The sequence below is a fragment of the Equus asinus genome, chromosome 21 (genome assembly GCF_041296235.1).
Source record: "Equus asinus isolate D_3611 breed Donkey chromosome 21, EquAss-T2T_v2, whole genome shotgun sequence".
Taxonomy (NCBI): Eukaryota; Metazoa; Chordata; class Mammalia; order Perissodactyla; family Equidae; genus Equus; species Equus asinus.
In genome coordinates, this window is record NC_091810.1 from 17320592 (window position 1) to 17335024 (window position 14433).

Below are 14433 nucleotides of genomic sequence, written 5' to 3' on the forward strand. Positions count from 1 at the left end.
GGGGAGAAAAAGGAAAAAAATAAAATCTTTAAAAGAAAAAAAAAAAAAAGCTGAGAAGCCTGCAGTAATGAACCACTTTATGTGATTTGGTTTTGTGTTTCCCAAATTGACCTGGCTCTCCCTGTCTCCCTCCCTCACCCTGTAACACCAATTCAAATCTCACGGGACACAGTCAGGAATATGCCGCTCTATTCTATGCTTGCAAAATCCTCCTAAAAGTCTCAATTGCTTTGTAGAATGCTCCTGCTACCTCCTCACCGTAATGGAAACCTGGCTTCCTTGATGGAAACCTGACTTTGTAAATCCTGCTAATGAAGGCCATCCACCCTCTTACACTCCCCACATCTCAGGACCTCAGTTGCTCTTCTTTCTCACTGAATCCCTCAAATTCATAAGAAAGCCTCAACTCCTTAGCAGGGAATTCACCAAGCCACAGCCTGCCAGGCTAGCACCCCTCCAACGTCTGTCTTAAGTAAGTCTCTGAAGGAACAGAAATGCCTTGACCTAAGGTTAAGACATACAAGACTATTGGGAGGAATTTTACATTTGTTTCTAATTGTACGCTGGTGCTCTTGGACCAATCTCCTACTTTTAGATTTCTATCAACACCTCTATTTTCCTTTCCCTGGGAACTTTTTAGCTTTTGACTTTTGTCTTTTAAAATAGTATGGCTCAACGTAATTATGGGACCTAGAAGCTGTAGAAATTCCTTCACACAATCTTTGTTTTTCTGAGGAAGATTAGCCCTGAGCTAACATCGGCTGCCAATCTTGTTCTTTTTTCGTATGTGAGCTGTTGCCATGGCCACAGACAGAGAAGTGGTGTAGGTCTGCGCCCGGAAACTGAACTTGAGCCGCCAAAGCAGAGCACATCACACTTAACCACTCGGCCACCCAGCCTGGCCCTACACAATCTTTTCTTTCTAGCATAGGATGATCAATAGGAAACCATGGTGCCAATGATCCTCGAAAGCTACATAGGCCCCAATTTGGCTGGGGCATCATTCACCTCAGGAAGCCAGAAAACAAATGTCTCCTCTCATTCTAACTCAGGCACTCCAGTGTGGTCCTGTTTTTAATATTGGAAAAATGAAAACTGACACAATAGATTTGAGTTCTTAAAGAGATTAAGACTTCAAAACTTTTTTCCTGGGGAAAAAAAGAGTTCAGATCTATTACAAATTAATATTTTGTTTGATTTCCTTGCTATTCTTACATTAAATAAACACTGCTTCTCTAATACATAGCACAGAAACTTGACAAGAACTTCAGAACCACAGTCTAGTACCGTAATTAAAAACTCCAGCCTAAGCTATCTCCTGTTACAGATAAGAAATAAGACAAAAACAAAGTATCATTTCAAATTAAAACATCTCTGTATGTTTTAATTTTAAACACTCAAAATGTTACAGCCATTTCTAAGAAAATTAGATGTAATTTAAACTTACTACTAACAAAAAAATACTATATATGACAATAATATTTAATCTATCATATCTGCCTCCATAGAAGTTATATCCATCCATAAGACAGACCTGAAATTAATAAAATATTTTTTAGGGGAAAATGAGGTCCTGTCTTCCGACAGTTGGGTAACCAGTAGCAGCACATCAAGGACAGAAATTAAAATGAGGGATCGCCCATTCCTGCAGCACCTGCTGCTTCCTTCAGCCAGCTGCTGGAACACTCTTTGTATCAGCAGTGAAGAGTGGGCTTGCCTGCACCATGAGGAGCAAAAGAAGATATACGATATTTAACGTTATACTTTGACACCATTACCATCTCAACTATGGGATGCCTTAGAAATACTAAAAAGTACTACCATACTAATACTTTCAGTTCACATTATGATACAAAATAATTCTTTATAAAGTTTTATTTACAGCTAAGAGGGAAAATATTAAATGGAAGAAAAAAAAAAGAAAATCTCACTTTCCTAAATTAAATAATCTACACTCGATATCAAGCATAGAGAAGACGTTTTGAAGGCACTATTGGACTCTTCTTCAAGTGAAAATGGACAGTCTTTCCTGGGTTTGCCAGTGTCACCAAGCATCAGCCATATCATTGGTATCAGGGAGCAGGAGTAATTCAGCAACTTTATCATAAAAATGGAAAGAAAACTCTCTCCTCCACAGTGTGGCTGGCAGGATTAAGTGAGCAGTGTATGGAAGGTCCCTGGTGGACTGCTAGGCATAGACCAGGCACAAGTTACTTGTTAGTTAACTCGCACCTCATTCCCTTAGAACTATCTTCAAGTTGTAGCTTAATAAAACAAAGGTATGTTACGTAAGTTACATCATCTGGAAGCTATTTTAGAATGTGCCAGAAGAGGGTGCTAAATCAAACACAAATATCTAAAGACAGTAGAGAGGCAACAGATTTCTTATGGCTCTCCCCTAACAAGTTACAGCTTTCTCCTCTGCCTGACCAAGCAGTCCTCTGTCAAACTTTCTGAGAAGTTCATTTAAGATATTTAATCGTATTTAAGTTTATTTAAGATATTTCTCAGTGCTGTGGCAAAGAATTACTGATAAAACGTCATCAGAGCCAAACCTGAACCCTTTTGACTTCTGTACTCTAGAAATAACATCTCAGAAGAGATTTCAATACTCCCCTGAACATACACACACACTTTAAGGCATATGACGCATGGGTTAGAGAGAGCAACGTGCCTTGGAACCATGTGGATGTTGTGAGGAGCAGATTAAACAACGTATGTGGAAGGACTCTGGAAGGACTCAGATCTCTGGAAAGTCATCGAGATCTGAGGGATCATTTTGGAAAGAGTGCTGAGCTTTGGGTGAGATAGGAAATTAACATGACTTAGCATTTATTAAGCACCTATAATATGCCAAACATTGTGTTCTGTCGTTTACGCAGGACACAGATTCCTCATAAGGGATACTCCATGAGGTGGGTATTATTATCTGTGTTTTACTCAACCTTGGGTATGTATTCTGTTTCTGTGATAGGTATATAAATATAAATAAATGTATGTACACACACACACACACACACACATATCCATATATATAAAACGTGTGTGAGCATTAAGTTTCCTGATCTATGAAACAGGAATAACAGCTGACGTCTACCACGCGGGATCAAATGTGGAGGGGGAAACAGGACTTTTGCTGCCTGGTTTACTGTATGGAGAATAGATCACATATAACTTTAAGTATGCAACAAATAAACATGTAAGTGCATTAATACCTCATTCTTCCTTTAAGAAGGGTCAGGAATAAAGATTTGTGTTAATCAAAAACAAAAACTAGGGAAAAAAACTCCTCAAGATTGAACAAAATTGCCTGGAGGAAATTTCCTGAGGACAATCTTTGCCTTTGTTCCTGAGTGAATAGCAGAGCATGCCCTCTGTTCAAGGGAAGTGTTCGCATTGGCAAAGAGGTAGGAGTTATACTTTTTTCTCCCTTCTGCTGCCATTGTGAGGCATGAAAGGAAAGTTAAACCTGATTTGGTTTCTGATAAGTGATAATTATACGCATTCTCAAAGACCAGCAAATTACCTGGGCTAAATGCCATTTCTGGAAGCTTCACTTCGAAGATGATGCTGTGGGCGACATCTCTCACACCCTGCATGGTGCGGTCCCGGAAGCAGAGGACTTCGACGGACTGGAAACTGCTACTCCTGTTGTCAGACCCCGGATTTTTATTTAATTATTATTAATTTTTTTTAAGAAAGGAAAAAAAGAGCTCATAAAAGAGCTTCAGCAAATCCAGTTGGAGAGAATTCAATTCATTGTAATTATGCCTTCCTGACACCCTTGGGAGCTGGCCTTAACCTTTGAGAGATCTGAATACATCCAAGTATGCTTTCGTTAAAGCATTTAAAGGCTGAAGGCTGAACTGGCTGTATGACTTTCTAGGTGAATTTTATGTAACAATCATAATGCACATAAGTAATTCTGACAAATGAATCTTAAATACAGAAAGAAAAAAAAAAAAGCTCACAAGACATTAAAAAGAACCTCTAAGGCATGCATGGGTTCTTCTGGTCCCCTTCTCCCCATCCGAACTTACATTCTATGAGACAGCACGTCAGTCAGTAGTTAGGAAGCCCATTTGCCCGATACAGACTGACCACCTGGATAAGTAAGTACAATCATTCTCCCTCTGCGGACAATCTATAATTCAGCGATCTTCGTCTTTTTTTTAAATAAACATTTTTATTTAAGTAAAGCACATACAAAGACAAGTTACACAAATCCTAACTATAAAGGAGCTTGTTTCATGCCTCCTCCCAGTCATTAACCACCCCCTTCAAAAGTAACTACCACTCAGTCCATACATGGGTTTTGCCTGTCTTGACCTTTACATAGATGGAATCACAGACTATATATTCTTTTAGGTCCAGCTTATTTCACTCAACATTACATTTTTTAAATTTATCCATGTTGATACACGTATCAGTAGTTCATTCAGATTCACTACAACATTGCCTCCCATTGCAATGAGTACACCACAATTTATTATCTATTTCATTGTTGAAGGACATCTGGATTATTCCCAGTGTTTGGGTCTTAAGAATATTGCTTCTATAAACATTCCTGTGCATGTGTTCTGCTTGTATCTGAGTCTGTCATTCTCCCTGACAGTGGAATCACTGAGCTATAGATATTTTTTACTTTGCTAGATACTGACAATTTTCCAGCCGCGTTTGAGATTTCTAGTTGCTCTCCTCTTTGACAACACTTGGTATGGTCATTTTTTTGAGTCATTCTGGTGGATATGTAGCAGTATCTCACTATTGTACCTCATCTATTAATGAGTAGTATCTCATAATATTTTATGACCTTGATGACTAATGATGTTGAACATATTTTCAAATGTATATTGGCCTGTTAGATACCCTGTTTTAATTACTTCAGGGTTAAGAAAAAAGGAGGCTGGTGGCAACAGGAAAATCCTATCAGAGAGCGACTCAGACAGCTGAAGGGAGGGCTGGAGAATTTCAGGGTTGGGACCCCTGACTCCTCGCCCTGCCATACTCTCAGATATCTTTACTATGGCATGGTCAGTCTGCAGCTCCATGCTAGTCCTGCTTAGGGACTCACTATTAACGGTAATTGACCATGACTAATTTATTGATGTATTATCTGGTTTCTATGCCAAAAATGAAAAAATGCATTTGGGAAAACAGAGATACAAATATAGGCAGACAGTGTCAAAAACATATAGACAAAGGCAAATAGACAGACACACACACACACATAAATACCATCTGTGGGCTGCCAGCACCAAAAAATTCCTCAAAGGCCATCCGGGGTACTGGGCTAAGTTACAGGGATCATACACACCAACTGTTACCTGCGAACAGAGAAGACTTTCTGAGTGAGTCAAGTATCATGTCACATTCACAATACACACATCACTGATACTTCCACTTCCCTCTTTACGCTGTTTTGCAAAAGCATTAACAAGCAGACACTTGGTGAAGGGCTAGAGGGAAGAGCAGAAAGCAAAAGGACCTCACACACCAGATGACAGAACTTCTTGATGGCAGGAGCTGTCAAATTCTCTGCACTCCCTGCACCTCGCATTGGGCCTGACAGAGTAGGAACTAGATACATTTAGAAGAAAGAAAGATTGCAAAGAAGACAGAGAGGGAGGGAAGACAGTCAACTGTCAAGGCTCATGTAGAGAAAATCCTCTCTTAAAGAGACATAATCTGTGAAAACTGCTAATTTTTATGTAATGAGAAAAATCAAAGGTGGCCCATTACCATCGTAAGTCTATAGTCAGATGAAATTAAAAAGCCAGATGCCCGTGACATTGCTAACTTCTATTTCCTCCCACCTCTTCCTCTCCAACTCCCTCAACCCTGGCCTCTGTCTGGAAAACTCAAACTCAAATATCATTTCTTCTGTGAAGACTTCGCTTGGTGGAACTAGTCATTCTGTCCTCTCTACTTTCACAGCTCTTTATACATGAGACATAACATTTTTTACTTTTTCTGTCTCCTTTCTCTCAAAAGACAATGAGCACCCAACACCTACATCTTGATTTTTAAATACCACTTTCCAAAAAAGGAATCATGGCTTCTTGGACACAGGCCTAATTCTAGGGCTGAAGCAGGGAAAATACAAGATGAGCCTGGAGTATCTTGTATACCTGAAAGTAAGGAAGCCTTCAGTAAACAAAAAGATGGGGGCACATCAAGGGGACACCAGAGCCAAGTGAAAGAGCTTCAATACCCATGATTCAGATAAAAAAAACAAAACAAAACTGAGTCCTGGAGGAGTTGACTAATTTGCCCTAGGGCGCTCATTTAGTAAGGGACAGCACTGAGTAGTCTCTGCCAGCTCTATTTTTGAAAGTTCCCTAGATGCTCATGTTTTATCTCCTTGTGGAAAAGGAAACTTCAAATAAAGGTATCCTGTGTTTCCTGAAAGGATGACCATACATATGAATCTGTGTTGAATTAAATATGAATCTATCTGTTACAAATGGTAACTCTAACAACATAAATAAATCAACTCTGTTGTAGTAACTTCACTGACCTCTTTGTTCAGATCAATATAGCACCATTACATATTTATCTATCTTCAGTTTCAAGATTATCTTTTCTTAACTGGCAGAGAAAAAAAGGGGATAAGTTCTAGTTTACCAGATATTCTCTGGGTCTAGGTGTTATAATCTGTAAATGTAGGTGATATTTAAATTATATAAATTAGAATGTTATATTAGATACTACAAGTGGATGTCTAATTTCAAAGAATGAGCATACTTCTGACACTAAATACAAAGGCAATGAGGTAGGAAGGTAATAAGAAAAAAAAATCTTTTTTTGAGCAGGAAAGGCCAGGAGTAAGTTTCTCAGAGCAGCCTGACCTAAGATGAGCTATACAGCAGGAATGAACTGCTAAAGAGAAATCTGCTGCTTACCCATAAAAGGAGGTCAGCTTGAAATGCTTTAAAGTAACTCTCCTACGCACACGAGGCATGCTTGAGTATAAAAAGCAAGCATCCCGACAGGAAAATGACAGAATGGATTTGACACTAGGCTGAACATCATTTAATATTCCTTTGATGATTCAAAAGTGAGTCCAAAACCTTTAAGTGCTTTAGGGACCAAATCAGGAACCTCGATCATTGTAGGAATTAGCTGACACAATGCTAGGTAAGCCAGTTTAACTACATAGGTAAACAAATTTTTTAAACGGCAGTCAGAAACAATCATTGGCTAGGAGTTCTGGGGTCTAGTACTGGCTTGGCCACAAATTCATTGTGTGAACTTGGGCAAAGCACTTCCTTTTATAATACAAATCAGCAGAAAGAAGCAAAATGTAGTTGCAAAAAAACCCTTTGTTTAGAAGGTTTATGAAATACGTGTTCCTTTCTGCTTAGCTGAGAATATACAATTCATTGAAGTGGTTCAGTCACGATCTGGCTACAGTCCACCCAGCAATTTTCTGAGAAAGATAAGAGGGCAAAATTGTCAACTTGAGTGTCTTCAGCTAGAGAAATTTCCACACTGATCCCCTTAAACATGCTTATCTGACAAATGGCTGTCTATTTACCCAAACACTTGATATGACAGGAAATGCACAAAGGAGATTACATGTTTTAAAAGTATAGGGAAAAAATTCAAATATCTAATGCACGGCGATGTCATAAATGGCTGCCAAGATGCAGAGAGCACTAAGGGAAGGAAGAGCCCACGAATAGCATACCAATTGTTGCTCCTTTGCCATTGCTCTAGTCCAAAGATTTTAAAGCCCTAGCATTAAAGGCTAATGTTGTCGAAATTATAAAACATTTCCCAAACATCCAATCGTTAATAAATTCTCTGGAGAGAGAAGACTCAAGCAAGCTTGCCTGAAAGACTGGCAGTGGGACAGCGATATGGGCTGTTTTTAACACAATCACAGGCAGTATTTATTGTAGCAGTGCAGTGGCACTGGGACCGATAAGTGGAGCCAACATTTCATTGAGGGAAATAAGGACTTAAGGCCCATTTTCAACCGACCAAATGTGTAGAAATAGATAATATCCAATGCTGGTAAGGGTGCACTGCTGGCAGGAGGGAAAACTGGCACGGTGTGGGGGCAATAGTTATTATAGGCAGTGGTATGCTAGAGCTGGCTCCAACAGGCTTGGGAGAGCCAACTGTTACTCTCTCTTCCCAACACACACACATCATGTGACTTCACATTGGCAGCTTGAAACTGGCCATGGTGGGAGTACTGATACCATAAAAATAAGCAAACACTACAAAATCAGGGCTCCCTCACCCGCCAAGAGACAGTTGTTAAACTTTTACCAGCACACCACTTCAGATTGTAAACCTTCAACTGTTTAAACTCTATAACCCAGTAATTCTACATCTAGAAATCTTTTCTAAGGAAATAATTCAAATTCTGGGAGGACAGAGGGAAGGGGGGACAGGAGGGAGAGAAGAGAGGAATTTCATGCACAAAGAAGTTCATAATAGTGAATTATGAGAAATACAAATGTCATAAACTTGATAAAATACACTATCATACATATCTATTAAAAAGGATATTGATGTAGAGTGTCATACTATTACACTAAAACAAAACAGTTTAGTACAATCTTAGTCTCTAAAAAATGCACAGAAAAAGACTAGAATGACGTACATAAAATGTTTACTTAAGAGAAATCCAAAAACTTAAAAGTTGGAGAGCTTTGTGAGATTTTAAAAACAGAAAGATACAGCTGGAAATAAAAATAATGAGTGGAACCACACCTAGCACAGTTCATTTATCTGCCAACATTCTGAAAATGCGCACACGGCATTGTCTAAACCAGAGGTGAGGAGCTATTCCTGAGTCCTGAATCACTTAATGGGTCCCAATTCACATTTTTCAGAAAGATGAAACGGAATAAGATAGATAATAGAGTGCATAGCACTTAGTATTTTGTGAAAGTTCTGTCTCAGTTATACGTGTATGTATATATCTCTAAAGGCACACTTAAATATGACCCTTGAGTCGTAACATAACAGGTATTTCTAACTACAGGTAACAGTCAAAGAAGTCTGGCATTCACTAATCACCAAAACAACCATAAGTCACCCATGAAATGAGGGGAAACTATGACAGATGCATTTGCTATTGAGCTTTAATTTAAAGAAAGCACCATCAGTGAACTGGTAAAACCTTCCTGGATGTTCTGGGGGCTTCTGAAGTGATAACCCTGCAAATCTCAGAACGGGCTTCTCCTGCAGGCAGACAACACCTAACTTCTTCAGGTTTTGTTTTGTTCTGTTTGTTTGTGAGGGAGATTGGCCCTGAGCTAACATCTGTTGCCAATCTTCCTCTTTTTGCTTGAGGAACACTATCACTGAGCTAACATCTGTGCCAGCCTTTCTCTACTTTGTGTGTGGGACACCACCACAGCATGGCTTGATGAGTGGTGCTAGGTCCACACCCAGGATCTGACCTGTGAACCCCATGCTGCTGAAGCGGAGTGTGTGAACTCAACTACTACGCCACCAGGCTGGCCCCTTTCTTCAGGTTTTTTGAAGAGCAAAAAGGCAAGAAAGTTTGCCTTTCTTTGGTAAAGGTAAAATTGGCTGCATGACTTGGGGGCCTCAAAATCCCATTTTTATAGAAGAGCTGGAGACTGAGGTTAATCCAAAGAAAAGAATTTTCCTCTGAAAATGAAAATCGACAAACAAATTCTAAGAAAATATAGTGGGAACAACAATAACATGAGTAAAACTTAATGAAGCCTGTTTGTAACCATCATCTCTTAATTCTCACAACCACCTATGAGGAGGAGAGCGTTATTGCTGTACGCTGTACATGAGGAGGAAATTGAGACTCAGAGGGTTCGGCTCATGAAGCTGCAGTTGGGAGCCAAGGCCGGGCCTTCCTACTCTATCACAACATGCTGTGAGCCAGGGAGGAACAAGTGGAGGCTTCTTTTTCCATTATGGGGAGCTTTCTGACTGTAGGTAAGATAACTCACATGTGAAGAGGCTCCCATTCCCTAACTTCATTTCCATTCTACTCATCTATAAAATGGGAACATGCTACTCACTTTGTGGGGTGTTGTAAGGATGCCTGATAGCTCGTGTGAGTGACCAGCTCTGTGCTGGGCACAGAGTCAGAACTTAGAAGATGGTAGCTGCAGCTGACGCTGGCTAAGTGGACACTGTGTCATCTTCAAGCGCAGGTACCCACTCCCTCACAGCCAGCCGAGGCTCCAGACACGAGTGAATAGTGCTTCTGGATGCAAAGGGCCCAATCTGGCTTGGAACAGAGATGGGCCACCCCACTTCTGATGTCAGCAATCCCACACGCTCCCCCAAGGCAGGATAACTCCTGTCCTTCTCTTCATGTTCCTCCGAGCCAAGGACCCAAATAGGATCCATGAATGGGTTTCAGTGTTCTGTGGATCCCCTGACATTAGATATTAGAACCACGTGTAGATGAACATATTTTTCTGGGGTGAGGATCCATTGCTTCCACCCAATTCTCAAAGAGGGTTATGCATTTGCACCCCCACCCCTGCCCCAAATTGAGAACCACTGCTCGAAATTACCCATTGCAGATCATGTTTTTGTTAGTGCTGTGGAGTCATTCTGACTCCCGGTGACCCTGTGTACAGCAGACCAGAACCCTGCCCAGTCTTTCTGTGCCCTCCGCCCACCTTCTAGTGCTACACAATGCTCGTTGTATTCATAGGGTTTTCACAGCCAACTTTTTCGGAAGTGGGTGGCCAGGTCCTTCTTCCTAGTCTGTCTTAGTCTAGAAGCTCCACTGAAACTTGTCCACCATGGGTCACCCTGCTGATATTTGAAATACCAGCGGCACAGCTTTCAGCATCACAGCAACATGTAGCTGCCACAGTATGACAACCAACAGACAGCTGTCTGGTATGGCTCCCTGTCTGGGAAAAGAACCCAGGCTGCAGGAGTTAGAGTGCCAAATCTTAACACCAGACCACCAGGGCTGGCTTGCAGATCATATATCTCCCCCACATTCCGTATCCTGTCAGACTACTGTGCACATCTGTGACTCACACTAGACATAAACTTTAGGTGCACAGACAATTTTGGAAAGCCTTTATAAACTACATGGCCCTAATCAGGCAGCAGAATACTCAAATTAAAGAGAACATAATGAGCCACACCAACAGCGACTCACTACTTACTGAAGGCCTACTGTGTGTCAGGCACTGACCTAGGTGCTTCACATATGTGAGCTCCAATCCTCACGACACCTCCTGCACACATGCATTTATCCTTCCATTGTATTCTACGCGCCAGGCACAATACCACAGGATGCAGGTGCAATGGTGGGAAATCAAAGATAGGATATTAATCAAAGACCGTCCAAGAAAATGTACAACTACAACTGTGCTAAATATTACAAAGGAGAGCTGCACAGTGCTGTGAGAGCCCAGGACAGCTGGAGTAAACCTTTTTACAGGGGTCAGGGAGGTTTTCCTTGAGGAAATGTGATTAAGTTTGAATCTAAAGAAAGAGTAAATGCTTCACTGGGCAAAGGGGAGGGAGCGAGGGAGGGGAAGAAGTGGAAGAAGAGAAAGGAAAAGGCTGTTCCAGGCAAATGGCATGTGCAAAAGCCCTGTGGCAGGAGGGCTCCTATATCTCTGAGGTGTGATGGGTACAAAGCAACAGGGAACATGGAATGACTTGAGGCTGGATCTGCAGAGGGGCCAGGCCATGTAGAGTCCTATATGCCATATTATGGAATTTGGTTATTCTTCTTAGAGCACAGGGAAGAACACATTGCTATGTTTTATTTTGAGAGTGGCATGATCAGATGTGCTTTTCAAAAGATTGCTTCAGCTGATACAGGGACAGACAGAGGGAGGCCAGAGTAGACACAAGGAGGCCTCTTAGGAAGATAATGCAGTAAAGCAGATAAAAGATGGTGGTAGCTTAGATTGGGGTGGTGGCAGAAGAAATCAAAGGCAGCAGAGGGAGAGGAGTTTAGGACAAAAAATCCACAAGACACGGGGGTGGTAAAGGACAGAGCAGTGTCTAGCAGGCTGCCCAGATTCCTGGCTCTCGTGACTGGATGGATGGCAGTGTCACTGCAAGACAGTGATGCCCAGAAGAGGGTCAGATTTGCAGTGAAGGTGATGAGTTCAGCTTGGACACACTGAATTTGAGGAGGCCAACCGGCAGTTGGATAATGCAGTCTGGGGTCCAGAGGGAGCTTGGGGCTGGAGAAAGTGGTCACTGAAGTCATGGGCGCAATGAGATGCCCCAGAAGAGAAAACAGACTGAAAAAAGAGAAATTTGCAGGGATTCCAACATTTCTCCATCTTATACGTGAGGACACCAAGGCTCACAGAGGAACAGGGGCTTCGTGGGGGTCAAAGTCCTGGTAAGAAGAGGAGGCACAAACACAGTGAAATACGAAGCCAGAGCACAAGTGCAGGAGTTCACACTGAGAAGAATGCCTGTTTCTGGAAGAATAGCGTAAAAGCCTGAAAGGAGACTTCATGACTCAAGGAACACTAAAGAGAAACCGGACTTCTGCTAGAGAGTGAACTAGATTAATGCCATAAAGGCAGGAAGGACTTTAAGGGAAGTGATGTACAGGTTTCACAGAAAACACTTCTTCAGGGTTCTGCTGAAGTCCTACTTCCCCCTGAAGCCTTCTGTGACAATACCAGTGTACAATGAACTCTCTACCCCTCAACATTCACCCACCACGTGCCCTTTCGGTGTCCAGCATTACACTAAATGTTCAGGGTACAGTGTGCTCAAGTGCTCACAGGCTGGTCGGGGATGGGGACAGGCAGATAAGCAAACCAACAATTACACTAGAGCTCAGTCAGTGCGGGGAGAGAGGCTGCTCCCAGAACACAGAAGAGGGACATCACGCAGTACAGGAATGGGCCAGCACTTCCCAGAGTGATGGAGCAGAAAGGGCGGTGAGGCAGGAGCCAGGTGAAGGGAGACAGAGGAAGGCAAGTCAGAAGGCACAGAGATGAGGGGAAAAGCATGGAGCATTTGGAGGGCACAGTTGCAGCCAGAGCATAGGATGCATCCTGGGGAATACCAGATGAGGCTAGAGTGACAGGCAGGAGCCAGGTTTGAAGAGGCCTCGAATGCCAACCTAAGTAGTTTTAACTTTATCCTGACAGGAACCACAGAAGGGTTTTAAGTAGAATAGTAACACGATCAAATTTTCACTTTAAAAAAATGCATTTGGGCAGCAGTGTAGGGCTGGATGGGACATTCAGGACCACAGATAGAAAGGTCTGCCAGGAGGCCATGAAACATCTATGAGGCCACCAGTCTGCACAGCTTCTGGCTATCCTTCCTAGAACAAGACAAGGCATAGATAAACAACCAAACTATCATCTGATTATCTGTAGCATTTCGTTGGCACTTCTCTTCCGTTACCTGAATTTCTAGTTAACTTTCCCCAAGTCGATGTCTCATCTCTCCCAGAAGACCCCGGACTCCATGAGAAGAGGTATAATCATATCTCACAATTTCTGGCCCATAAGGAGGTGCTCAGCAGATGCGTTGAGCAATTCCAGGCTTTCCTGAGACACAACGCTCACCGAGTGACTGAACATGGCAGGTGGCTGGTCTCAGGGCAGGGTCAGGGCAGTGGTAAACTCACCCTGAGCACTTCAAAGGAGACTCCAGAGATTTGCTCAGTGTTTGAAAATATGCTGCTGGTGAGGAAGAAAGGAAGTGGATTCATATGGAGTGGCTGCTATGCGCTGGGCCTTTTGTTCACAGTACCATGTTGAATTTTCACAAAGCCTTGCAGGAAGTAGTATTACCACCATTTAACAGCCAGACTAAGGTGAAGAAAGGTCACGCAATTCCCTCAAGGTCACGGAGCTACTAAGTGGCAATGCTGGGTGTCAAATCCAGATCTATCCCATTCCAAGGGTCACGCAGAGACTGCTTTTACCCGAATGAAGTGAGAATGGGATGGAACAAAGTGCGCAGGCTTTAGAAACAGAGACAATGTGGCTCTGTGACTTTGAGTCTCATTTTTGTCAAACAGAAAATGCAGATCCTAACAACACCAATTTCACCAAGTCATTACAAGAGGGAGTATGTGAAAGCCCCTTTTAAACTGTGAAGGGCTCTGCAAATTGTTAGTATTTGGTGGAGCTGCCCTTTGCAGGAGGCCCACTTATACACCACACACAACCTGGGCTACCAGGCCGCTTCACCCTGCCCGCAGTCACAGCAGGGCCTCACTCTAGACTGGACTTGAAATCATTAATGGTTGGTCTCGTTGCTACTAATTTAGCCACAGTTCTGTGAAATTGCCTGGGAGAAAACAGAATGTTAATAAAAATTCAATCCTCAGTCATCAGTTATAAAGGGCTCCCTGTGAAAAAGCAAATACTAATGTAGTTGAGAAAGAAATGAACTTTAAAAAGGTTTTTCCTGAGTTCAGGCTAAGAAATCATCAGGGCGTCAGTCAGAGGTCTC

At 42.1% G+C, this 14433-nt stretch overlaps 1 protein-coding gene across 13 annotated transcripts in view; it reads right to left on the reverse strand.

The window, feature by feature from the left end:
* The window catches only part of ATG7 (autophagy related 7), a 350121-nt gene that overhangs the window by 206814 nt on the left and 128874 nt on the right, over window positions 1-14433 (reverse strand). For all 13 annotated transcript variants that reach the window (XM_070493096.1, XM_070493097.1, XM_044755028.2 and 10 more), the window contains 2 exons: window positions 5239-5327; window positions 3527-3648 (listed from right to left, as the gene is read on the reverse strand). In XM_070493096.1, coding sequence (XP_070349197.1) covers window positions 3527-3648; window positions 5239-5327 — 211 coding nt within the window. The remainder of the gene's footprint in view (window positions 1-3526; window positions 3649-5238; window positions 5328-14433) is intronic.